The 25038-nt window shown below is 43.2% G+C and overlaps 1 protein-coding gene and 1 long non-coding RNA gene across 4 annotated transcripts in view; one reads left to right on the top strand and one right to left on the bottom strand.

Annotated features, from left to right (window-relative positions):
• Positions 1–25038, bottom strand: part of trim62.1 (tripartite motif containing 62, tandem duplicate 1) — a 29725-nt gene that overhangs the window by 3595 nt on the left and 1092 nt on the right. The window contains exons 1-5 of one of the 2 annotated variants that reach the window (XM_047332783.1): positions 12023–12227; positions 11852–11893; positions 6822–6917; positions 3726–3982; positions 2784–2899 (exon numbers count right to left, since the gene is read on the bottom strand). In XM_047332783.1, coding sequence (XP_047188739.1) covers positions 2784–2899; positions 3726–3982; positions 6822–6917; positions 11852–11893; positions 12023–12049 — 538 coding nt within the window. In that variant the 5' untranslated portion in view covers positions 12050–12227. Of the gene's footprint in view, positions 1–2783; positions 2900–3725; positions 3983–6821; positions 6918–11851; positions 11894–12022; positions 12228–23969; positions 24510–25038 lie in introns of those variants that run through there. The other variant, XM_035630643.2, reaches the window with a different exon arrangement.
• On the top strand, positions 18334–22449 carry LOC118309053. Of its 2 annotated transcripts, XR_004793390.2 has the most exons (4): positions 18334–18756; positions 19932–20020; positions 20654–20786; positions 22078–22449. It is a non-coding gene; the product is annotated as an uncharacterized LOC118309053 (long non-coding RNA). The 2 variants fall into 2 exon arrangements; XR_004793389.2 differs by lacking the exon at positions 22078–22449 and having other exon boundaries at positions 20654–20982.

Raw genomic sequence — 25038 nt, 5'->3', positions numbered from 1 at the left:
TAGATCATATGTTTTCACCAGGACACTACTGAAAATGAAAATACATTGTCTCCAAGGTGTTTTCCCATTCATCGCAGACACCACATTCTTGATAGTCTGTCATTCGTCTGACTCACGGAGCAGATTAGTTTCCATGTTATTGAATGTATCCATCCACACAAATTTTTTTTTCTTCTGCTTTTTTCTTCCCACCTGGGATGTCTAGTTGAGCATAATCTCCAGAGGAAGCTGTTGTATGTGGTAAATCTATTAACTGGCATCTATAACGATTGATTACAATAAGCTTTCTGCTTTCACAATACACAGTATGTTGTATGCAAAGTTATTCATTGTGGCGGTGAAATAAATTAGATACAAAAACACTTATTGAACTAAAGGAGGCGGACAGGGTCAGTGTTAGTCCACTGGTATTTTTTTAATTCAAGGAATGGGACAGTACTCTACGTAACTTCTTTTATTTATGCATTCACTTTTTTGGCAAACTGGCAACAACTCTGTTGCCTGAAAGTCTCTCCAGTGCATGAATAAACAGTTTTAGTGGAAAACTGTCTTACCCCTGTTTTTTTCTGGCTTTCGGAGACTCGGCACTCGTCTAGTCAAACTAGTGGTCGAGTGTATTGATTCATCGTCTTTTTGCATTACTCCCAATTGTACAGGAGAAGAGGCACAAGACAGATATCAGATATGTTCCGGACAATTAGACCATCTCGATGTCAAAATATCACTCGGGGAACTGTAAGTGGGACGATGTGTCTTTAAAGCATCGCTGAACCCTTCAAGACCAACAAACTGGTGGAAACATCAGTGTCTATATCACTACTGCCAGGGTAAGAATAGGCGTTCAAAGCCGTGCTCTGTGGTAGAATATGACGGATGGTTTGTTATTATACGACACGCCCGACCGCCACTCGACTCTTATTTCAGGAAAATGAAACAAGGGGTTTTGCAACAAGTGAGACTGAGCACACCACAATGCATTTTTCATAATCTGTTTTTTCACCTTCATGCATAAAAGAGTCTTTTATAGTCAAGCGCTCTCCAGAGTCCGATGGGGCAGTTCAGTTTGAGCACTATCAGACGATGTGGAGAGTGAAAACAACAACGCAGTGAAGCAGTAATTACAGCGAAGGGAGGAGAGGCTCCAGCCTGCTTCACAGACTGCCGGCCAGTAGGAGGCCGTTTCTCAGAGCACGTTTTTAGGGAGAAAGAATTTGCACCAACGTATCTGCCTTAAACATTCAGTGAAAAGCTCTAACCATATCAGGCTGAACTGTAACGGCGTCTCCCACATAGAGGAGACTCAGGAACGAGTGGGAAAGGGGAATCTTTATCAGCTGGTGGTGAAATGTCTGGCGGTCGGCCAGCGCAGAAGGACATAGCCTAATATCCGATCGATGACATCTCCAGTGTTTGCTACGATCGGGTCATTAAAATTCAACAAGCTGAGATCCTCTTTGTGTCATGCAGAGAAACATGCGAGCAGCATACACACATCAGTGGAGGAGCCATTTTTTCCTGCTCAACATGAAAGGGACAGGGGGAAAAAAACCAACAACCTCACAGCGACTGGTAGTTATTCCCCCTAACCCATCGGTGACAGCGAAGGCTGAGGGATGATGGGAGGAATGTCTTTGTTGTGTCTCTGGCAACCGCCGGTGATGGATTGTAACCAATTGTTCCATTTGGCAGACACTCGAGAGAGAGGCCCCAAAAAACTGTCTTGCCTCCCCTCAGCTGACAGCGAGCTGAAATGTGAGGATTGACTGAGGGAGTGGGAAAAAAAAAAAATCCTCAGCACATTATTAGAAATAATCTGCTGTGAGAAAGTGATAGCCGTAGGGCAGAGGGAGTGGACCTCCTCCCGGCGCCGTCAGCTGCAGGAGGGCATTGCTGTCTCTCCTGCAGCTGACCAACCATTTCTCACCTGAGGATGGAAAGACGCTCAGAAGCTTCCTTGCAATTTTGAATGCAGGGCAGGATTAGTTTCGACAAAGCTCAAACACTGAACTACTGAGAGAAAATTAAGACAATTAACCAAGGAACAGTTTGACGTTTTAGAAAAGTTATTTGTGCTCCGTTACTGAGAGTTTATTTAAGAAGATTGATTCCACTCTCATATCTGTCCATTAAATATACAGCTTCCGTCAGGAAACCATTGGTCTCTCACATTTTTGCCTGCAACCGTTATCATTCTTCTCTGGCTTGTTTGCATTTCTTTAAACCAGTCATAATCGTCTAGGATGGCGCTAAGTTGACGCCGCTGCTAAATATTATCCGGGGGGTGGGCGTGTTAGAAGACATATGTCGACTGTGAGATTGCATGAAGCAAATCTTTGTGAAAACGTACCAATTTCAGGACGGCTCTCACATTGGAGTAATTTCCTGTAGCGAAGGGGATTTTGAAAACAGTTACAGGCAGATAGCGGAAGGGAAGGAAAATACCAGGTGAGACCTGATGGAAGGGTCTGGAGTACTCTGGAGTGAATGTGACAATGCAAATGCTGCTCTGGACATGTCCTGTCAGCCCCCTAGTAAAATTCACAGCGAAGGACTGGGCGTGTTGATGACTGGAAACAAAAACACTGCTTTCCGCAGAAGTGTTTTTTTACTGGTCTGGATGCTCAGTTAAGATAAAGATCTTCTATTTTACCCTATACAGGATGTTTAAACTTGATTTAATTCACTTCCCCAAAAAGCTAAACTTTTCCTTTGACCCCTGCGGTGCTTCACACTGGATTCCATGCTGTACATTTACACAATTTATTGTTCTGCTTGTGTTTTACCTGGTGAAACATCCTGAAAGAGAGACTTCCATATCGTGTACTGTAACGGCCCCATGTACTTGGACGTTGGGAAGTCTTCATAGGTCAGATTGGTCTCGTGTATCTTCCCTTTAATCCTGTGACAGAAAAACAGATCAATGAAAGTCCGAAATCCAATTTGCTGTTTTTTTCCAAATAACGCTGCCTCTTCTTCAACCCAAATGCTGATGCTTTAAGTAATTAATCTGGTTTGTGTCTGTGGACTGTGCGGTTACAGACATAAAGCAGCTTACAAACAGCTTCATGAATCTCTGACAGAAGAGATGAACATATCAGAGAGGAGTTGGGGGGTTGTTACAATATGATTCAGTCTAATAAACCTCCACATGAGTCACTCTGCTTACTCCTACATGTGGTCCAGAGTTCAGGCTAGACACTGTGTATCTTACCACTTTGAAATCCTCACAATCAATTTTGACAAAGGCAGTTTATATACAGTTCATTCAGACAGTATCAGACCCCCTCACCTTTTTTTTTTTACATTTTGTTATGTTGTGGCCGAAAATTGTTTAAAATTCTTTTTTTCCCTCCGTCAATCAGCACTTAATACTCAAAAATAGTAAATCCATCACAAAGGTAAAACTGAAATATTCGTGGTATAATTGTTATTATATTATGACAGAGAAAGTGTTGAGTCTTTATATCTGCTTGGCAATTAAATCTACACAAACAAATTTGTTATCAGATAACATATTTGCTGTAACCAAATGTTAACATGGACGTGTCTTTCAACCCAAAATATTGTGCTGCTTGAATCTGTCAGTCTCACCAGCTGAATGTCCAACCTCATTACAACTGCTGTAAGATATTAAACTGTTCAATTAAACCGTCCTTTTCTTCCCATGGGACTGCGGTGATGAAACTTTTGGGTTTGTGTTTGCAAAGTCAGGGCAGGTGTAGCACCTCTCAGACGTGACGGCCACTCCCTCCAGGAAGTCGTGTCGTCCGGTCTCGTTGAGGCGCTCCTGCAGGATCTGGATGCCCTCTTTGACGTCACGCAGCTGCTGACTGTAGCGCTGGATCTTGTGCTCGATGTCGGCGAGCTTGCGGGCCGTGTCCATCTCCAGCTCCTCCAGCATGCTCTTCTGACGCTCGCGTAGGAAACGGTGGAGGCGCTCGAACGCGTCGCCAATCGTTGCACGTAGACTCTTGGCTGAGGACTGAAATAGAGAGGAAAAGGGAAGTTTATTATAAAATAAAACTGCTATTTATTTAATGTTTTCCTGCCAAGGACCTGACGTTTTTGACTGTGATTTGGTGTGTTAAAATCACTATCTGTCAACTGTTTTGGGACTGGCTGTGACAGATGAGGAATGGATGCTTAATTTGACAAATTTGCTTTATCAGTTGGTTGCTTCTTGTTTAGCATTTTTCGATTACTTATCAAGACAGGAATTGAGGACGCTACCAGCATATCGAACCCCGACTTATCCTGGAAAGAGTAATGAGTGCAATCTGCCTTTGCAGCCCCCTGGACCCAGCAGATATCAGTCAGAGCTTGCTGAATTTTCTATACAGGTAACTGGACGCACTGTACTTACAAGTGATTATAAGACCGGCAGACAGGCAAAAAGAAGCCATTACAGAGCCAAGCACTTTGCAAAAGACAGCAGACCGGCAGTAAAAGAAACTGATTTGTAGCTGAAGAAGATAAATGGGAAGTTGGACATGAAAAGGAATGTATCATCTGAGTGTGAGTGACAGAGACAGCAGCAAAGGATGTGATGTGTGAACCTCACACAGACACGAGCAGCAGCCTTTTGATTTGGAGCTTCTGAGGAGAGCGAAGATGATTGGACTTCATTCAGACATTTTGCTAAAAAAAAGAATTTAAGATTAAAAAGAAAACCAAGCATTTGCCCATGAAAGAGCAACTGAGAAAATTAATGATCTAAAAAAGAATTTCTGGTGAGTCTTGTGCGTGCAAATCTTCGATGAATCGAGCCCTTATTATCTGATGGGAATTTCAACTGATATTTTCAGTAGGAGTGAATTTAGCAACTGTATTCTGAGGTTTAATTACACTTGACGGAAAATTAAATCACTGTCCTTGAAACAGCAAACATTTTTTCTCCTGTTCTCTCAGAGACAGGGGCAAAGTTTTCCCACTCTGCACGTGGGAACCTATTCAGATAACTCTTTCTCTGCATGCCAGAGAGCTACAGACAGGTGGGCTGCAGCCCAGCCGTCCTGCCTACTTAACAGTTGAAAACTTGTGGTGAGGAGGAGGAGGACTGCAGCAGCCTTGCCATCAGTCTCAGCAATGTGTCTGCTGCTTTGGCCCAGCAGGCTGTGATGGCAATGAGAAGGAGTCTGCAGCCCTTGGAGACAGGACGCCGGCTACCCCTCAGGGGGAAGCGAATCCCCGGTGGGCATCTGAATAGGACACAATGTCTATCCTTCAGTTCAGAGATCCTCACAGGCATACAGGAGCCAGAGACTCACATTGGAGTGCAAGGGAGGCACATTTAGTTAAAACGGGAGCTGGGCTGCTGCAGTGCTTTCTTCTCACTCTTACCGCAGGAAGTGAGACCCAGCTCAGCCTAACATTAAAATTACAAATCTGAGCCTGTTTACAGGTACGGCACGTTTTAGAAAATAAAGTTGTATGAAGTCTAATGTTCCAGAGAGAGCTGTCTGATAAATTATTTTCTCCCCAGAGCACTGTGGCCCACTGGGCCCACATAAAAATGTCAATCTCTGGTTCTGCAGTGTGAACTCTAAAACTTAAATTAAACTAAATTAATTGTCCATTGCAACTAGGACAGTGTTCTACTGGAGTGCAATGCTAAATTAGTGGAGTACTCTTTTAGCAACAATAAGGTAAAAACGAGGACCAAAAATTACTTCAGGCAACCTCAAATTAAGCGAGATGAAGAAGAAATGCAGGGAGACATTTCATTCTCAGCTGCCTAAATGCATCAGGGATCGATGCTGTCACAGTGTCTCTCTTCCAGGCAGAGCACTCGCAAATGGATATAAATCTAATGAGAACAGCTCATTTCTAATGAGGAGCGGAGGGCGGCTGAAAGACCTGCATCCAGCACCCAGTGAGTCTGGTAGTGGAGGGGCAGACTTCAGACAGGAAAATGGGACATCGGACAGCAAGAATAAAAAGTCAAAGGGGAAAGTGCTCCCTAAGAATAAAGACCCTTACCTGGTTAATAGCTTGAGAGAAAAATGTGTGTGTACAAATGTCTTTCTATGGTTGTGTGGCTACATTTTGTTTTGAAACCATTGTAGTGAGGACATTGTGGCTATTTTAAGGTTTAGGTTAGGGTAAGGGCTAGAATTAGGCATTTATTTGTGATGGGTAGAGTTAGGAAAAGGGGCTAAGGGAATTCAGTATACCAAAGAGTGTTCTCACAGCTATGGAAGAATGTGCGTGTGTGTTTGTGTGTGTGTGTGCGTCTGTGTGTGTTGTGTGACATATTGAGCGGATGCTCACGGTTCGCTGATTAAAACAAGGTGTCGAGATTAAACTGCCACTCCATAAACCAATTCAAGTGTTAGAATTCACCCATCAGTCCAAATCAGTTAGGGAAGGAAGATGAATAATTGGTGACTGAAGGTCTGCAAACATTAAACAGACCTCCAGTCTCTATTCCGTGCTCACTGACACTTTTTCAGGTCCATCTGTTGATCTACTGATCAATTTATCAACAAATTGTTTCAGCTCTAAACTAGAGGGACAATTAGTGCTAATATACTTAGTCTGTTATTTGAGCAATCATACGTTGTTTATCGAAAAAAATGTTTTCCAAATAATCTTTTTTTTCCTGTTCTTGTAATATTCTGGTTGTTTGGGCGAGAATGTGACAGTCATTTTTAATAGACTAAGCTGGACAATGATATTCATTTGCAGCCACAGTGGCTATAAATGTTGCTGGTCCAACTGGGTAAATAGTGAATAAAATAAAATAAATGAAAATTCTGGTTAATGAAAAAACATATTTCTGGCGTGACAGTCACAGTGTTGTGTTACATATGTTACAATACCTTGGTTTCTGTGAGTTGTCTCTGCAGGAGCTGCAGGGCCTCGGTGTGTCCCTTCTCACTGTCCTGCAGGGTGGCCAGCTGCTCCTTCATCTCCCTCTGCAACACCAAGAACAACAGGTCAGAAACTGGTGACCGGATTTTAATGACTGATCTGAAGAACTCAATTCAACTAGGGGATGTGTTCGGAGGATGTCATGTCCATTTTTTAAACACTCATCCTCAGTTTTTGCCCCAATAATCTCTTGAAAACAAAGTCAGTTACATTAAAAAGATAAGACTATAACATATTAATACATTTGGCAGACACATTTTGTCTACCTTCTATCATTTTAATCTAAACCGCATTATTTGCATGACGGCTCTCTTTGTTTGAGTACAAGGCAGGAGAGATGTAAGCCTTGGTTGCAAACAAGCAAGGCAGACGGAGAGTGAGAGATAAAATTAAATCTTCGGAGATGCTGAGTCGTGTCGGGGAGGGAACCGGGTCTCATCTTTAATCAGGAGCACACTGGCAGAACTCGCACAGCTCAGGTGCTTCAATGTCTCTCTCTCTCGGAGGCAGGAGGGAGGAGAGAGGCTCTGCAGCTGCAGGTTTCACCCCCCCCCCAAAAAAACCAACCTGAAACTGTTGATCGGACACACGTTGTTATCTGAGAAAATCTAAAATGAATTCATTTTGGGCTACAGTCTAGCTTGAGTTTTAACTTAGGTACATGATCAGTTTATAAAATCAGGTTAAAAGAAGATAAAATTACATATTTTGTACTTAAACTGGCATTTTCAGACAATGCTCTATAGTGCGCACTGTGCGTGTCATCAGTCAGTAGTGCGATCTCCCCACAGGTAGCCCTGTGGAAACGCTACTGTCACAACGCTAACATGCTCCCAGTGCAGATGCTGATGTTTGTAACTGTATGATACTGTTGTTCACCATTCTTCACTGAACATGTTGGCATGCTTACATTGGCTAATGAGCATTTATGCAGATAAACATCAAATGACTAGACAAATTAGAGTTTTGCCCTAATGGTGGCACCACGGGAAAATTCCGAAGGTCAAAGTTGCATCGTCTTGAGATGGACACAAGTGTTTGTTCTAAAGTTCTTGACAGTTTTTCTAGAATCCATGCATGCATATGTGTTAGGCCAAAGCTGCCCTATAAAAGCACACGAGTGGTATTCTCTGCCATTCAAAGAGTAATAGGCTGTTGCCTGGTCTCTTTGCTACATCTGCGTCACCTCCTCTGTGACACACAGATCATCAGCTCCTGTGAACTGCGGCAGAAATCCACCAAATGGAACCGTCAGCCCAGCGGGGTTAATAAAACAACCATCACTCAGCCACTGGGCTGAAATGAATGCCAGAGTAAATCTCCACTGACACTGAAAAATACATAATCATTTAGCTAATCTAGTCCATGAGGAAAAACAGGTTAGGGTACCGTTCAAAGGGGAAAATAAGCCATGCATCAATCTGCGAGGTATTTAATAAATCCTTGCCCTTGATCATCGGCAGCAAAATGAAAAAAGGAGCAGTGGGGTCGGTCGAGACGGAGCATGTTTCCTCTCAGGGACAGAAACGGAGGAAAACAATGGATGGTGCAGAGGAGGAGCGTGACTCTCCATGTTAATGATAGGAGTGCGGCAGGCTCAGCAGGCACTCCGCCTCATCGCTACACGCTCGTCTGCCGCAGCAGGTCAAAGGCCACTCCCACACACCGAGACAGATCAGCACGGGCAGACTGAAGGAGAGAACACGCATCCCCACTCTTCTGCTTTCACGTTGTCCGACTGACTTCTGGTCAGAGAAGGACAAAACACAAAATCGTCTACAGAAAGAGCTAAATTCTAGATTCACGTTGTGCACGGAGTTTTGCATTATGATTTGCACTGGCATTATTCTCTAAAATTACACAAATGGGAGAACATGTGCACTCGAGCTAAATATAAGCAGGAAAAGTGGCATTTCATAAACAGCTCAAAATCAACCGTGGTGAAATCATCAACCTCCTCCATAACATGCAATTACATAATCCTCTTTAATCTCCCTTGAAGCAAAAACCGTCCTTTGAGCCTCCTACAGAGGGAGATTTCCCGTAATGACTTTCCTCGCAAAAACCGGGGAGAAAAGCCACGGCTGCAGTGTCCGTCACCGCACACACAGACAAAGAATTGTGTCTGAATCCGAGTTCGTTTACAGGCGTCAAAGGAAAGGGTTTGCATTATGGTGCGCAGGTGGATTGATGCTGGTATGGGCAGAGAAACTGACTGGGAAGTTTGTGTGTGCAAGCAGCTGCGTGGAGGCGTCTCCCTCCTGTCAGTCAAATCTGACCAACACAAGTCTGACATGACATTTCCTCAGGACGTAAAGTTGCAGGAAATCGGGGGTCACGACTGGGTGTGGGTGTGGTTATAAATCTGAAGCTCATTTCATCCCGCAGTTATAACCTTCTTCCTCTTCTACCATATTATTCTTGGCTAGATATGATAAAATAACTTGCCAGTTCCTTCAAAATTGTGCATAGGGTTTTTAAAATTCCTCAAACTTTTTCTTTTACAGCTGTGAACTTGATTATATTCAGCAGCTCGCTCTGGATCTAAAGAGAACGCCACTGGCTTCAAACTGACAGTGCCTGACGAGGAGGTGAACAAAACAACATGCAGCAGTGTCACAGCATGAATAATAAAAAGCCAGACAGGATGGAGAACTTCCTCTCGCTCACACAGACGAAGAGCAGCTTCCAGTGATTTAACTCGCATGCACTGATGACAGGAAGAAAATACACAGCAAGAAAACTCATCTTCTTACTGGAAGATGCACCAAATGCAGGACTAACATGCTACTTAGAATTGCAGTGAGATCCTTTTCATCAGTTAATGATTAGACAAGAGACGGCAAACCCGAGCAGTAACTCAACGTACAGCGGGTGATTTTGCACAGGGACAGCTTGGCCAAACCTTCATGGAGCGGAGTGTAATTCCGTAAAGCCGACAGAGTGAGTAAATAGGGCGGCAGCCAACAACACAGCAGTGAACACACTGCAGCCTTCACGGTCAGACAGTAAGCTTTTATGGGCTTGCTGTAATTTAGCGAGGTCCAGGTTGTAAAAATGTGAGTCAAATGGGCAACAATATACCAAGACTTCCAGGCTATCAGCCTGGATATTACATTACGTGCAACATACCTGCACACATTAGGCACTCACGGCCATTAACTTGACACTAAGTGAATTTTTCTCGCCATTAAGGATCCGCAGACAGAGTGCATTAACGGTGCTTCCACATATAAACTTGTTTGGCTCGGTTCAGTCGAATTACTTGCTTAGGTTTGTCTGGGTTAGAGTCGAAAAGGTGTGAAAATGTCACATCCTGATTACAGTGATCAAATTTATCACAGTTACCGGTACTTTTCAAATGTTTAGTGTATTGTTCACATGCTGTAAATATTCAAAAAAGATCAGATACAAACTGAACTAATTTCACCAAGTTTTATATCTGTATAATATATTCATTTTTAATAACAAAAACAATAATATAGGCTACAGCATATCAAATGTGCAATGTTAACATTAAAAGGAAGTAAGTCGTTTGCTAAAGAAGCTTTTTTTTGTAATGAAAACCTTAAATAAGTGAATCGCATGTGCATATAAAGACAACTGAACCATTATGAAAAAAGCAACGTGCATGCACAACACAACCACATGTAAACAAATCCAATGTCCGGTGTTGTTTTCATGAAAGATAAAGACTTTGCAAGAGTTTGGCGAGTCACTGAACTTCAGACAAATTACAAATACAACCAAAGAAGGTTTTAACCATTTCCCCCCAAATAAACCAAATTTCTGTGTACTCATTTCATTTCAGCTCAGTGTTCGAGATTTGACTGCCTTGTGCGTCATTTACGGTCCAAGCGGAGGAGAGACTGGTGAACAACTTGTTACATTAATTGCAGATGACGACCCCAAACGTCTGAAAGTCAAAATATCAGCATTTGTTAAACACATGCAATGTGGCGACAGTGGATGCTAGTAGTACCTGAGAGCACTAGCAGCTCTCCTGGTCTTCTTTTCCACATTGCTTTTACTTAAAATACAAATCCACCTGCGTGCCTCCGTCTTAGACCTGCTAACTTTGGTTGATGCTGAAGCAAATCACCACGGTAACCATGGTCATTAAAGACTGAAACTGTTCAACTAACCATCTGGAATTTCACCACAGTTTACCGTGATACCTGTAACCATTTCATCCCTAGTCTGGGTTTTTGTCAAAGGAAGGTCTTGGGCCTGACCGAATGAACAGAACAGGAAGAAAATACGATTTGAGAAACACTAAGGGGTGCCAAGATGAAACGTCAACACTTTCATTAGGGCTTGATTGAGCTGAAAGTAACCACGGCACAAGCAAGTGGAAGTGGGGGAAAACAAAACAGTAAACAGAGAAAGAAACCCAACATAAATGTTTTGCTGGTGCAGCAAGAGTAAGCAGAATTTTACAAAGTGACGGGTTTTCTAATTGGGATACAGACGACAGGAGTGAGAGGAGGTAAACAAACAAAACCAACAGAGCACACTAGTGCAGGCCGTCTCATCAGCAGGTTGTCCTGTCGAAACATGATGACAAAGCCAGCCTGTGTGTGGTCCTGTTTTCAGAGTGCGAGAAACCTTTCACCGCGCTCACTGCCAAACCAAGTGAAGCCTGAAGACACTGACACGCGCTGCAGAGGAAGAGCGAACAGCAGACTTCGACAGGCAACTACTGATGTCACAACCACAGAAATACTCGCTGCGATGTGAGCTGCAGGATTTTAAATATATTTTGTCATCTCTGACGCACCGTACTTACCAGAGAGCCTCTGGGAATACAACAGACCGTAAGCCCTCAGCTTTTCTATATCTTTTTTTTTTTTCAGGTTGGGTTAGGTTATCATTTCCATGGAAAAGCCATTTCAGGCCGATTTATTTGAGCTTGTGTGTAAAGTTACGATCAACCGTGGGGGCAAAGGATTCAAGGCCAATCACAAACGGATTTTACCTGCCTGTCTGGTGTGATAGCTGCCGCCCCTCTGGCCCTGAGCTGCAACCACGACAAAAAGAAAAACTTGAAAACAAAACAAAAGGCAGGGCAACAAAAATGCTGTCTCAAGCTGCAAACACTGGTGTATTTTGTTCCAAGACATCAAACTGAGCTCAAGCTGCGCCTTACATCCCGGAGCCTTGTTTCCTCTGGCATCAGCAGAGTGCGCAGCCTCTCCAGGGGGACGAGCGCGTCCCTGCAGCCGTAGCTCAGCCAGCAGAGCAGGCAGAGGCCAGTCGAGCTGACTGAGCGGGGACTGGCTCAGACGGCTGGAGGAGAGAGAGAGACACGGAGTTCACCTCCAACATTTGTCCTAGTGAGACAGAGGGAGCCGGGGACGGGAACAGCCTGTACAATACGTCTACAACACATGACTTATACTGTCAAACTCTCTGCTCTGACCCGATTAAAAGAATATTCATCACACGGGCCAGGCCTCATGTAAAAACTATTCAATGCAAAGACGGTAATTTGTAAATAACTGTTTTACTTTTTTAGATAGTTATACATTCTAATATTATAACCTCGCCCAAGGAGTATGTACTTGAATGGATAAATCAACCAAAAATGTTGTCAAATATCTGTCAAAAAACTAATATACGTTAATGTTTGAACACAAACTTTTATCCACCATTATTACGTTTGATCACTGAACTGTTCTATTCCAGTTAAAGTGAATTTAGCTGACACCTTCAATAATGTTACACTGGTAAATTCCTCATAGGTTATTATTACTCAGCGCTTGAAAGATTTAAGATTCAGCACATTTTTTAATTGTCATTCCTTGACAGATGAAACAGATCTACTGTGCCTGATCCTGGTTCTAGAGCATCAGATCACAAATGACCCCCACGTCGACTTCTTCTACTTAACAAGAAACATTTGGTAAAAGCAGTGGAGATGAGAGGCAGTGCTGATGCTGGAGGCCTACTCCAGTCCTCCAAATATAGGGCACGTCATGTAAATGATGAATGCTTAGAGGCTGCGGACCCACTTCCTGAAGTGAGGAGGGGCACAAAGTATGCAAATATAATACCTCAAACATAAAATACAGTAGCTAAGGAAAAAAATAATAATAAGGCGTGTCAGTTTTGATATTTTTATCCTTGAAGCGAATAAGATTTATGATGTCTGAATCGCTGACAAAGGTCTACAGAGTCGACACACTATTCTGGGGGAGCAGTGGTAACAAAGTCGTTGCATCACCGAGGCAGCGAAATAGTCGGTGGATGTCTCGGGGTTTACGGAAAGACAAACAGCTCTCCGACGTTGCCGACAATGTGACGTTTGGTCATCTACAGGACAAGTCATTTAAGAGGAACAGGGCGTTTGTTGTTGGCACAAGAGTGGAGATCTGAGAAGTGCTCAGCGATAAGAGCAAGGCCTGCTGCTTGTATAAAAATCACCGGCTTGACAGGAGCTACTTAGCGCTTCACCTTCAGTCCTGATGTTGTGACAGCCGTCTCCTGACTGTCGAGCATGACGAGCTTCTGCAGAGGGTTGGAAATTGGAAATGTATTAGACAGAGCCACTGTGAATGTTAGCAGTCCTCATAAAATTCTAAGAATACTGTCACTGCAGCAACCAGTCAAGCGATTTTTAAACGAAAAAGATGGAAAAAGTTAACTTTAGAAGAGAGCGAATTTTATGGATATTCTACTGGTTTCATCATGGATGAAACCGTGAAACCTCGGCGGCAGCGGGTTGCTGCACCATCACGAGCAAAGAGTTACAGGGTTCAAAATTGCTCGCTGACTGTCTCTGGCAGTTCTGTGTGGAGTTTGCATGTTTCCCACATCGCCAGCATGGGTTGGTTTTTGGGCTCTTCCTTTTTTCGATTTCATCCCACAGTCTAAAGACGCGCAGGTTACCGGAGACTCTAAACGTATTTATTGTCAATCGTGAATGAACGTGGGCCTGAATGGTTGTCTGTGTGTCAGACCTGTGACTGACTGGCAACCTGTTCAGGGAGTGACCCGTCCTCTCGCCCCACGATCAGTTGGAATCATCTGCATCGCCCTCTGAACTTTCTTTTAAATTCAGAAAGTTGGAACTTCTTATAGCAAGTGCTGTGTTAGATGCCGACTTGTCTTTGAATATGGAAAGAAACAGAGTGCTTCTTTCAGTAATTGTAATTTTACTGTCACTTTCGGTATAACACCTGAAGTCTTCAGAACTTTAACTACTTCAGATGTTTAAGTGCAAAATGTCCGCAGCCAGCAAACCAACATTTACATGAATTAAGCCCTTCCTAGTTTGCTAAGAAAGGGGTCATTAGTCAGACTGGTTCAGGCGGCTATATTTGGAAGCTCGACCTGGCACGGCAGAACACACAAATGTAGGCTTAAGAATGTGGAGCTCTGGAGAACAGCATTTCATCCAAACGGTATTATCTCTCTTATTAGATTGTTGTTATTCTGTGGACACTAAACACATCCAGAAAAATGACCCTAGGATTCTAACCACGGCCAAATACAAGATTGTGTCATCTTTTAGAAAGAAAAAAAAGCTTCCTAGGATTAGTCAAACCTCTAATAGTCAGCATGTAGTTAATACAAAACCCATGTAGCACGCGCCAGGCATACAAATCACCTTGTGAAAAAAACATGATGTGTTTGCATGCCAGCCTACGCCGCACAGCAGGGATATCAAACAGATTTGTTTGCCTCGACTTTGTCTTAGCGGCGTTGGGTGCGGCTGGAAGCTTTTTCCACTGTAGCTGTTAGATTGCCACAGCTCACCAGCAGCTCTATCTGACCAAATACAGAGTGCGTCTGCTTCTCTTTCACTCAGTCCCCTGACATCAAATAAATATTTTTGCACTTGGGCCTCTTTTGTCAAGTGACATTGTTAAATAACTGGCTGAACAGTTGTGTGAGTTACAAGTATAGCCTCCGGTCAGGACTGCATGTTAATAAACTTACTTATTTCCAGTAATATACATATTGTGGCCTGGATCTTCATAATAAAAAACGAATTTCAGGCAATGTTCAAGCAAGAAGCAGTAATATTAAATCGGTTTACAATTAATGTATATGTTGTTTGTACAGTACTGACCATTTTCAAGCCACAAAGGTCTTCAGTGAGCTTCTTAAACCTTATATATTGAATATGATTAAGATTGGCACTCAAAAACAATCTCTGTTTAAACAGGGAAGTTGAAACCATCTACAAAACAATGCACTGAGCAAATAAAATGCTGACAATGCATAATCTGCGTTTCCCCTAGGATGGAGTTGTAATGTCATGGCATTTCTTTAATTAAGGTAATGTAACATAAACATATAATGCCCGTCTCCGAATTAGCATTTTTTTTATCCACAATGAAAATGTGAAATGAGCTTTTGATAAACAAAAAAAAGTATGTAAGGATTCAATAGAGGAGTTATTTTATTCTTTCACATTAAATATATGAGACTCCTGATAAGAGGGATGTTCTTACTTGACCGTTCCTGATTAAAGCTGTAGCACAGCGCTCAAAACTATCTGACAGCTTTACACTTGTAATGCTTGAGGAAAGCTCGTTTGTTTTACGACTACTGTCATTGCGAGTCACAGTGGATAAGAGACTCTGCTAAAGACCTCGACTGTGAAAAGCTGCCGGAGCAGGAAACCTCTGCTAATGTGCAGACTGAGGAGCCAGGTGAGGACACAGAAAACAGCTGGCTGCTCCCCACTGAGTAGCCTGACCCAAGATGCAGGCTAAATGCATTATGGGAAATAAACAGGCTCCAACAACACACCTGAGCAGAGAAACTTCGACTGGCCATGCATCACATTAACAAGCAATTTAGGAGTTAGGATTGTTGTTAATGGGTATATAAATTACCATACATACTTTACAAGGCAATCATGCAACACTTAAGATTTTAAAGTTTTATTTGCAAACCCCCCTGAGGGCTTTCAGTCTTACGGACAATAATCAGGCATTTTCTATTCAACATATAAAGCCATTATTTTACCAGGTTTTCTCTCACAGTTTCTCATAATTCCACCAATGTTTTACAAAGAACTTTTGCCTATAATTCAACACCATTTCCCTAACAACACAGATAAAATGAGACTGAGGTCGAGAGATTTCCCAGAGTCACGGGTTTGTAGGAGAAGAGAAGGGGGAAGAGAAAAGATCTTAACTCTCTCATTTAAAGACAAGATGCCTTTAACAGGGTCAGGGGAGGGGTCGCAGATCTGTCTCTGGCTGATTGGAAGTTGTAAGTGAGGGCTCCTATCAGCAGCAGGTCTAATTAAATCATCTGCAGCAAATCTCGGACCCAGGGATTTACAGCAGATTATGGCTCAGCCCGGCCCCTCGCAGACCAACCCCCCCCAGAACAATGGCCTGTAATCTGCGTTAATTCCCCAGCTAATCAAGCAACGCAGGGCTCTGTGTGAAGGCTGCAGTTCACATCTACCCCCAAAAAAATCTTACTGACACAGACAAAACTAAAAAAGGCAGAAAATACTGAATATTAACTGCTCCGCTCTGTGATCACTCACCACTCATGGATTTTTTAACATTAACCAAGATCGTCTCTTGCCTAAAAGCCGTCTTTGGTAACCCCTCATTTCACATTCACCACTTTTTACAGGATATTTCTACCTCCGGGGCAGTTGAAGAAAATAGCATCCATCTTCTCAACACCTTCCACTGCCCGGTCCATTTTATTTATTTAATGTGAGCTTTTATAGCAGTGTCACTGAGGTGCAGGCTGCTCTGCGTCACATCTGGGAGGCCAGGGGGGGCTCAGCGTTAAGTCTCACTTTAAGCCACAAAACTTTGAAGGACAGCACTTCCCCTTTCATTTACTGAGATGACCAGTAAATCTCCGCTCGCCACTGATCTGTCCTCTCCCTCTCTGCCCTGCAAGACCAGTCCCAGCTTGCAGCTTGCACACAGCACTGCGGGGACCTGCTGGTTTTAACAAGCTGTCAGGCCCATGTCTGCAGTCAGATACACTGAATCATCAGGATGCAGTCATTTCAGGGAATGTGTAAGTGTTTCTCCAGAAACAGAAACACACTCCAGAACACCCCTATTCAGAATTTTTGAGTTTTTTCTTCTCCTGTCGTCAAGTGATTGCTCACTGTGGGAACTGTTGGGTTTCTCTGTGATATTGGAAGGTCTCGACCTCACTATGTAAAGTGCCTTGAGATAATGTGTGTTGTGATTTGGCGCTATACAAATACAAATTTTATTGAATCAAATTGAACATTCAGTTGTAGTACAACAGTCCTGCAATAAATCAATGAGGGTGATGGTCATTTTGATTAACACAGATGTAGAGAAGAGTTGATCGGATTACATGCTCATTTATTTTAGAGGCTGGTTTCAACCAAACCAAAAATTATAACCTTCATGAAGTTTGGATTTAATGCAGGACTATTGTATTAGACACCATTAATTTTAGCGTGGAGTATAAACTGTCAATCGAGAGGATTATCTACTACTCTACTCTTTGCTAATGCAGTTTTCCTGGATTTTTATGACACTTTTCCCCTTTCCACATTTCATGATGCTGTGGGGCGGTATATCTGCATGACAGTTACTGTATCCATAAATGAAGAAGCCAGACGGCAGACAGCAGCATTTCAGCCAGAAGAGATGAATACATTAGGCAAGAGGAAGTATAGGAAACCGATAAAGACTGCAAGCAGCAGATTCATTTTGCAAATGCAATGGTCAGGTAATGTTGTATTGTTTTTACCAGGGTGTCAATGGTCATGACAGACTTAAAAAATGAACAAAAACAATTACAATTTTGGTAAAAGTAAATTTTCACTTCTTCCTGCAGATTCAAAAAGTTTCTTTAGATGGCCGATGAGGTATGAGACCTGTTGTTCTATTCTAAGAGTGTCAGTTTGTCACAGTCGTACAGTGGATGCACCTAGGGAAACACTTGTGCTCAAAATGGTTCATACGATAGATTTTACAATCATATTAGGCTTAAAGGATGAAACTGTTAACGATGCTGAAATGACCCATTTTTACATCCTGGTAACATATGGCAAATTGCAAATCCAAATTATCTGTGCAAAGGGGCCGACATACATTTCTATCGCACAACAGATGTAGAGACTCACTTGACTTAAGCAAAAGCCAACGTAATCTAAACAGGACAAAATGTTCTGTGCGATCGACGCAGCAGCAGCAGCAGCAGCTCTTCTTTCTCCAATCAATGTAGCTGTTTATCTGCTAATCTACTAACAGCATGGGCTGAAGTAAACATGCCCAAGCATCATTAGTGGTATCAGTAATGAGAGCAGTACAAGCTACCGCCTCCCTCTGGATGAGGATGAAATTATGCCAGCGCCACTCAAATGGAACAAGACTGTTGTGTCTTTCCCTATAAGTCCGTTTCCACATGAACGCCGCCTCTCTGCCACACCACACCGAATGACCGCCACACTGGACGAGCTCATTTGTTTGGGGTGGGTGGTGGGATATTGGCAGGGTGATAAAAAGAAGATTTGGGTTAGCGAACAAGATCTGTGACATTTAACAAAGCACATACCACAGAAGCGAGGAGGAGATTACGGAGAGAGAAAACAGCATAGGAGAGAGAGAGAGAGAGAAAAAATAACGACGAGCGAGAGATGGAGTTGCTACGGGAAAGGAGAGCAGACTGAGGCGAGCCACGGGGGAGAAGGCAGCCGTGGGTGCCCTTGAAATTGCCTGACTCATTACTGCAGCAGCACGGCCGTGCGTGGTGATGGCAGGCTCAGAGAGTGAGCTCTCGGCTGGGCTCCGACAGTCGTGGAGTGAAAAACGGCCCTGTTTTAAAACCATCGGGGGATCACTTCAAAGGCTGGCACCTTCACTCTCCCTCTTCAAACAACCACGCTGCATTACAGCGAGGCAAATGGTAAAAAACCTGCTGCATTTCAACGATTTAATCCCGTGTTTGTGTTGTGATAAGGATGAAATAACTCAGTTTAAAGATTGGTGTTAATAGAGGGCAGCACACGTGCATCTGGACACTTTGAGTGACAGCTCTGGGTGGGAGACTCAACGCCACAGTCATCATTTAATTCTTCAGCTGTGTGGGTTTTAGTCGAACTCAAACCCGCATCACTGCACAGATGCCTGCTGCTATTCTCCTTTCACAAACCATTTACAGTATCTACAGTCTTAGCAACAAAGTTAAGTCACCAAATATGCATGGATAGCCGGTAGCTGAGGTCTTATATCCTTGCTTGTCTGGTGTTGCACAGCTGTCAAGTTGAGCGCAAAGACGTCCCTGGGACGAGAAGACAGTGTGCTACACTGTAAGATTCACACAGCCGACCGACAGTCTTGATCATCACAACCAAGGCACAGGGGCCGCTCTGTAGCTTCCACTTTGTCCTCTGCAAGGAAGCGACTGCCAATTTAAGGCCACAGCGGTGTGAGAGATAATAAGTGCACAGCTTCGTCCAGCTCCAATCAGGGTTGCAGCGATCAAGCCGGCCTCTATTTAAGATGGAGTGTCGCATGACTGAGGGAGGGAACTGTAATCCCATCACCATTAACCTTAGTTGCCAAAAATAAAAGGCATTATTTCCCGGGACATAAAGCACGTACTTTTACAGACTGAAGGAATGAGGCTTGGTAGATAAGAATGTCTGGCTCCTCTTTTATAACCTCATTTAACAAGTTCAACTATTTCACGACAAGAAATGAAATGGTGACGATTTTTTTGAATTGTAAATGTGAAGAATTCTCTGGCTGATCGAGGCTCTGTTTAATGTTTGGGTTCCCAAGAAATTGAAGATACATGCACATTAAGAGGGCTTTCTGCTCTTGTGCAATAGGTTTAAAATGGTATTTAATGCTGTCCAATACGATAGGCAACATAAAACCCCTCTTAATCAGAATGCATTAGTTGCCTCGCCGCTCCCTGAATGGCAGAGCCACCGACAAATCCTCCTCGATCCTACCTTAATGTGCTCCATGTTGAGAAATATGTGCAAGCAAGCAATTATGTGTTTGCTGAATGTTTGCCAGATGTGTGTGCGTCACCCTGTAGCCGTCGGTCGCTGATGTGTTTGTGTGTTACAGATTTGGCAGCAGGAGCGTTTACAGAGGCAAAGGATGCAAATCAGCAGGAGGTAAAGCCCCCGACACAGCAACAAGACCCATGGCCTGAGGTCAGTGGACTCACTGACATGCCAGGCTAAGTAGATTACAGCCGGCCACAGACCAACCAAAGGCTGCACTTATCAGTGGACACTGTGGCAGCCAAACACACTATCAACTCATGCAGTCCATGTTGTCAACACGCAGTTAAAGCAGTGGTGGCATGACAGAACAGTGGTGTGCCCCTCGTCTGTTACTTAAGAAATGATCCTCAGTATTTGTTCTATTTGTTGTATTTCCTTGTTCTCTTTTCAAACAAACATGTAAATTGCATTTTATTGTCTTACATCATGCATTCGATCTTAAATAAAACAAACTTGCCACAAAAGAACAGTGTTGTGCAGCACATCTAAACCCTGAGGAAGTCCGGTCTGTCGGAGTCTCAAATCGAAGGCTTTGAATGCTGGAATGTGTTGTAACAATGAGTTAAGACCTACATTAAGTATAAGCCATGAATGAATTTCCTTTGTGAATTTATGCATTTACAGTTGAAAGGGCTGCTAATTACACAAGTCACCAAAAGAATTCAGCAGCTCTGGGTCACGACCGACTGCTTTCATGTTCATGTATTTCATCACAGTGGCACATTGTAAGAGTTGGAGCGTTTACCGTGAATGTTGACTGGATTTTTATCATCCTTGTAGCTCTGATCGTGACATGCACTGACTGCCAGTGTTGAGCTGTCGGAGTTAAGCCGGGCAACAACAAGGAGGGCCCTGTTCAGACCTGGTAGTAACATCCGTCCTGAGAGATCCAATCACAAGTGGACAGCTTTAGGTACGTCTGTACACACCTAGCAGTAAAACTTGTCCTGAATGTGTCTCCAGTGACAACTTGTGATCAGACCTCACTTTCCCGGTCTATATGCAAATAAAAACACGTACGTCTTTTTTCGCAAAGACCAAATTATGTTGTTTTCGGCTAGTCTGACTATACTTATTTGTTCGTTCTCAATGTGTGTGTGTGTGTGTGTGTGTGTGTGAAATTGTTATGTTGCGTTTTTTATATTACAAATAAATCCATGCGTGGGAAACACTGAGAATTGTAAAAAATACTTTTGGTTCATTACGGAACTGTAGTGGGTCAGAGGACGTCAGCTAAGTAGGTGGTCCTTCACATGTGGCCCAGGACCCACTTGTGGTTACACAGCTAAAAGAATGTGGCCACATGCGTCCCAGACATAGGTGCGTTCACACTAGTACTCAGAGTTGTGATCGGATCACTCAGGACGGATGTTAACACCAGGTCTGAACGGTGTCAAGGTGACGAAACATGCTGTTCCTCTAGTGGGTGATGGGGTGAGAGTATGACATAACCTTTACAGCAAACATAGCTGGGAAAATGGACAGTGATAACGAACCATCATCACTTGGCAAATTTAACTATAACAGACGCTTCACTCGCCGTCTCTGTGAACTCTTCGGAAAGTGTCAAACAATGCGACACAAAGGAGGATAAGCTTTGGCTCTCAACCTACCAAACGCTTATCCTCTCATCTACCAACTTTCCCACCCTACGGCTCATTTTAAGAGGCCAACATGCTGGCACATCGTGTGCCCCTCTGGTCCAGACATTCAAAGCACTGGAGCTGATTGCTGCGGCACTTGAACACATCCTCACCGTGTCGTTTTGGCACTTCAGTTAAGCATTGTCAAGCCTCATGCTAAAAATTAAGTTAGTGCCAAAAGTGGAGTGAGCGTCTGCTGACACACAGCACACACTGTCTCCTTTCTGGAAAGAGAAGGGAAATAATAAGGAAACTCTTGAGTTGACTGATATTACATGGTTTTACTTCCTACAACAAGTTAATTAAAAGAACAATGGTCACAGTTGCAGTAGACACTAAAAGAAAACTTACTTCGTGATCACAACCAATCGTGACAGAAAATAACCGTCAGACCATCTGCTGCCTCGTTCTCAAGTTTGTGTTTGTCTGGTCAGGACAAGATGTTATACGTAAAGCAAACCACCCCACTTGTTGATCTAAAACGGCAAGGTATGCCAAGCTCATCGTGAGACATGCTTGTTTCCAAAGGGGGCCTCAGTGTGTGCTCATGCTCTCTTTCAGTATTGTAGATCTGGGAAGCCTCCCGTTCCTGCCAGAATACAAAATGCCAGATCGCCGCCTTGAAAAGAGTTCCAAGCCAAGGGAAGAGCCGGTGCCCATGGAAAAAAGGAAGCATCTTGTGCTGGGCCTAATTACTTCTGCTCCAAGATTACACGTCTTTGACCTTTTCTCAGGCTTTCAGCGCAGACCCCAATTGGAAGTTAAGGAGAACAGCAATGATGTTCACAGCACTGATAATTATATTCAATGCACAACACAGAAGGTTACGACTGTAGCTCTGTGCAACACACCGCCTATCTGACTATGGATGAGTGTTATCTATTCATTGAATTTACTGTCTTTTATTCCATGTTTAAAGATCATATATTCTCTTCAGTGGTTAGGAGGTATAATCCAAGTAAAACTTAATAGTTTTTTTTTTTAATTCTTAAATCTAAAATCAGATTAATTTTGACCATAACCACATCCCTCATATCCATTAAAGTTGCAAGAGTGGTTGCAATGCTAAGTGTAATTAACTTTGTTTTCCATGAATATAAATACATTATCACGTTTGTAAATTGACAGTTGCACAATGTAATCCACGTTCTAGTTTAAAAACGCTGAAAACCTGCAATTCTGATGTCTGGAATCAGTCCAGTCGATGTAAGATGTTGGGGACATGACATAAAATCTAGGACATTAAATGCAGATGTAACCATGGGATTAAATATAAACATAATTCAACATAAAATGTTGTCCAGTTCTTAAGTTTGTCCTCATTAATAACAGTATTCCTGGACTGGTCTGTCAGTTTATTGGTTGACTGTAGCAGCTACTCTTAGTTTGAAAAGGGACGATACAGTAAAGTTATTGAGTTTTGTGATTTGAATAGATTATGGCCATTTGTGGTGCCATTAAAAAAATGAATAATAACTTGAAACGACCTAAAACTGCACGACGAGTGTCAACAATCAACTCTTGAGAAACCCCCCCCCCAATGCAGTCTGCAAGGAAAACTGGAAATCAAATTTAATTTACGTTGCACAAAAATAAGATATATAAATATGAATGAATATCCACTTGAAATGAGGCCGACTACATAACATTGTTTTGTGCATTTCTATGGACACTGGAGTAAAGGAGGAAAAGGATAAGGAGCTTTGTTTCACGATTATTGGATTTTGGCTCTGTGGGAATGGAATTATCCAAACAGTGAGAGGAAAGAAAACACTGAGGCAGCCCCCGTCGATGTGGAAAATATGACACATTAACATAAGCTTCATAAGGAAGTTCATCCAACCAAAGCCACTGGCATGAAAGGTTTAATGGCTCATTAGTGAATTTCTGACATTTTTCTCTCTCATTTTAACAAACAGTGGCAAATGTCCTTCATTGATGAGTCAAGATCTAGTCACCGAAACAATTTCTTCCAGGTTTTTTTGGCCCTTTTTAGGGCCAAATTGAAAGTAGAGACGAAACACAGGGAGAAATATTGGCATGCAACAAAAGGTCCCGTCAGACTTGAACCACGGATGCTGCATTTTTCCAATTGATCTAAAATACTTCTAAAACACAAATAAACTCAAGTAGATCTCTACTACCACTGTGATATACAAGCTGTTATCCCTTTCCTTTGCTCCAGAAGGTGTGCCACCTAACTGAACTCACACATGAGCCGGGTGATGTGGGCAACAGAGATGTTTCATTCCTCACCACATCACTGTGCTCACAGAGCAAACTGCCTCAGTGGAGCTGCTCTGTGGCAGTAAAGGGAGTAAGTCTGAACACATCCCAAAGGGTGAATGAGTGCAACTGCCCGAATGTGGCACAGAGTGCTGATGGGTCTTTACCAAAATGTCACCCTCACCCTTGCTAATGAGCTGTCACAGTGTGTGCATGCTACGGCTGACCTGTATCTCCTCGAAGGCCTCGTCAATGGTGGTCACTTGGTGCTGCTCGTGTAGCGCCGGCTCGTCGCAGAAGAAGCACACCAGACTTTTGTCGGTGAGGCAGAACAGTTTGACCTTCTCGTGGTCCTTGCAGGGGTAGGAGCTTCTCTGAGCGTTGAGGATGGCGTCCAGCGGGAAGGCCGAGTAGCGCTCCACAATGTTGGCCAACTTGAGACTCGGGGTGAGGAGGGGATCGGCGAAGGTCCTGCGACACTCGGGACAGTCTCGCGGCGCGTGAGGCTCCTGCCTGCTCCAGTGCTCGGTGATGCACTTTCTGCAGAAGTAGTGCTCGCAGCCAAAGCTGACGGGGTCCTGGTAGATGCTGAGGCAGATGGAACAGAGGAGCTCGTCCTTCAGACAGCAAGCCATTTGCAAAGACGAAGACAGAGCGGCATCTACGAGGGCAATGCTCTGGAGCGGCGTGTACTCGGTTTAGTCTTCACTCGAGTGCTTCACTGCCATGTATGAGTCGACTGGTGGGATCTCACTTTTATTTTGTGTCTGTTGGCAGATGATAAACAAAAATGATGAGATTAAACTAATCGTTTACAGGTATAATTAGCACCTAGTGCATGGTTTAATACATAACAGAGAAATCATTAACAGAAGATTCCTTCAGTTACACATTAACAAAATGGTCTTCAACGAGAGACCATTCAATCTTACTCGGAGAGATTTCAGTGTGCTTCACAGCTCCCTGTCACTTCACACGGCTAAAACTGGTTACATCTGGATTTGAAGTTTTTTAGCTCACCAACAGAAAATTAATTAGAATTTTTTTCTTTAATTATTTCAACACAGAAATGACAAAACACTGACAAATTACAGCTTAGTAGATACGAATGTTTGCTGGTTTTATTGGACTGAAATCGTATCTTTCATACAGGAATGAGGAATAAGGTGTATAAGGAAAATTACCTGAAATTACTTCTGAAAAAAAAAGGGTTTTCATTAAAACCAATTTGACATTTCAGGGGGGGCTGGTGCTCCCGTTGGGGGGGGGGGGGGGGGGGGGGGCAATGGTAGGGGA

The sequence above is a fragment of the Scophthalmus maximus genome, chromosome 6 (genome assembly GCF_022379125.1).
Source record: "Scophthalmus maximus strain ysfricsl-2021 chromosome 6, ASM2237912v1, whole genome shotgun sequence".
Lineage (NCBI taxonomy): Eukaryota > Metazoa > Chordata > Actinopteri > Pleuronectiformes > Scophthalmidae > Scophthalmus > Scophthalmus maximus.
This window is presented reverse-complemented; position numbering and strand designations above follow the sequence as displayed.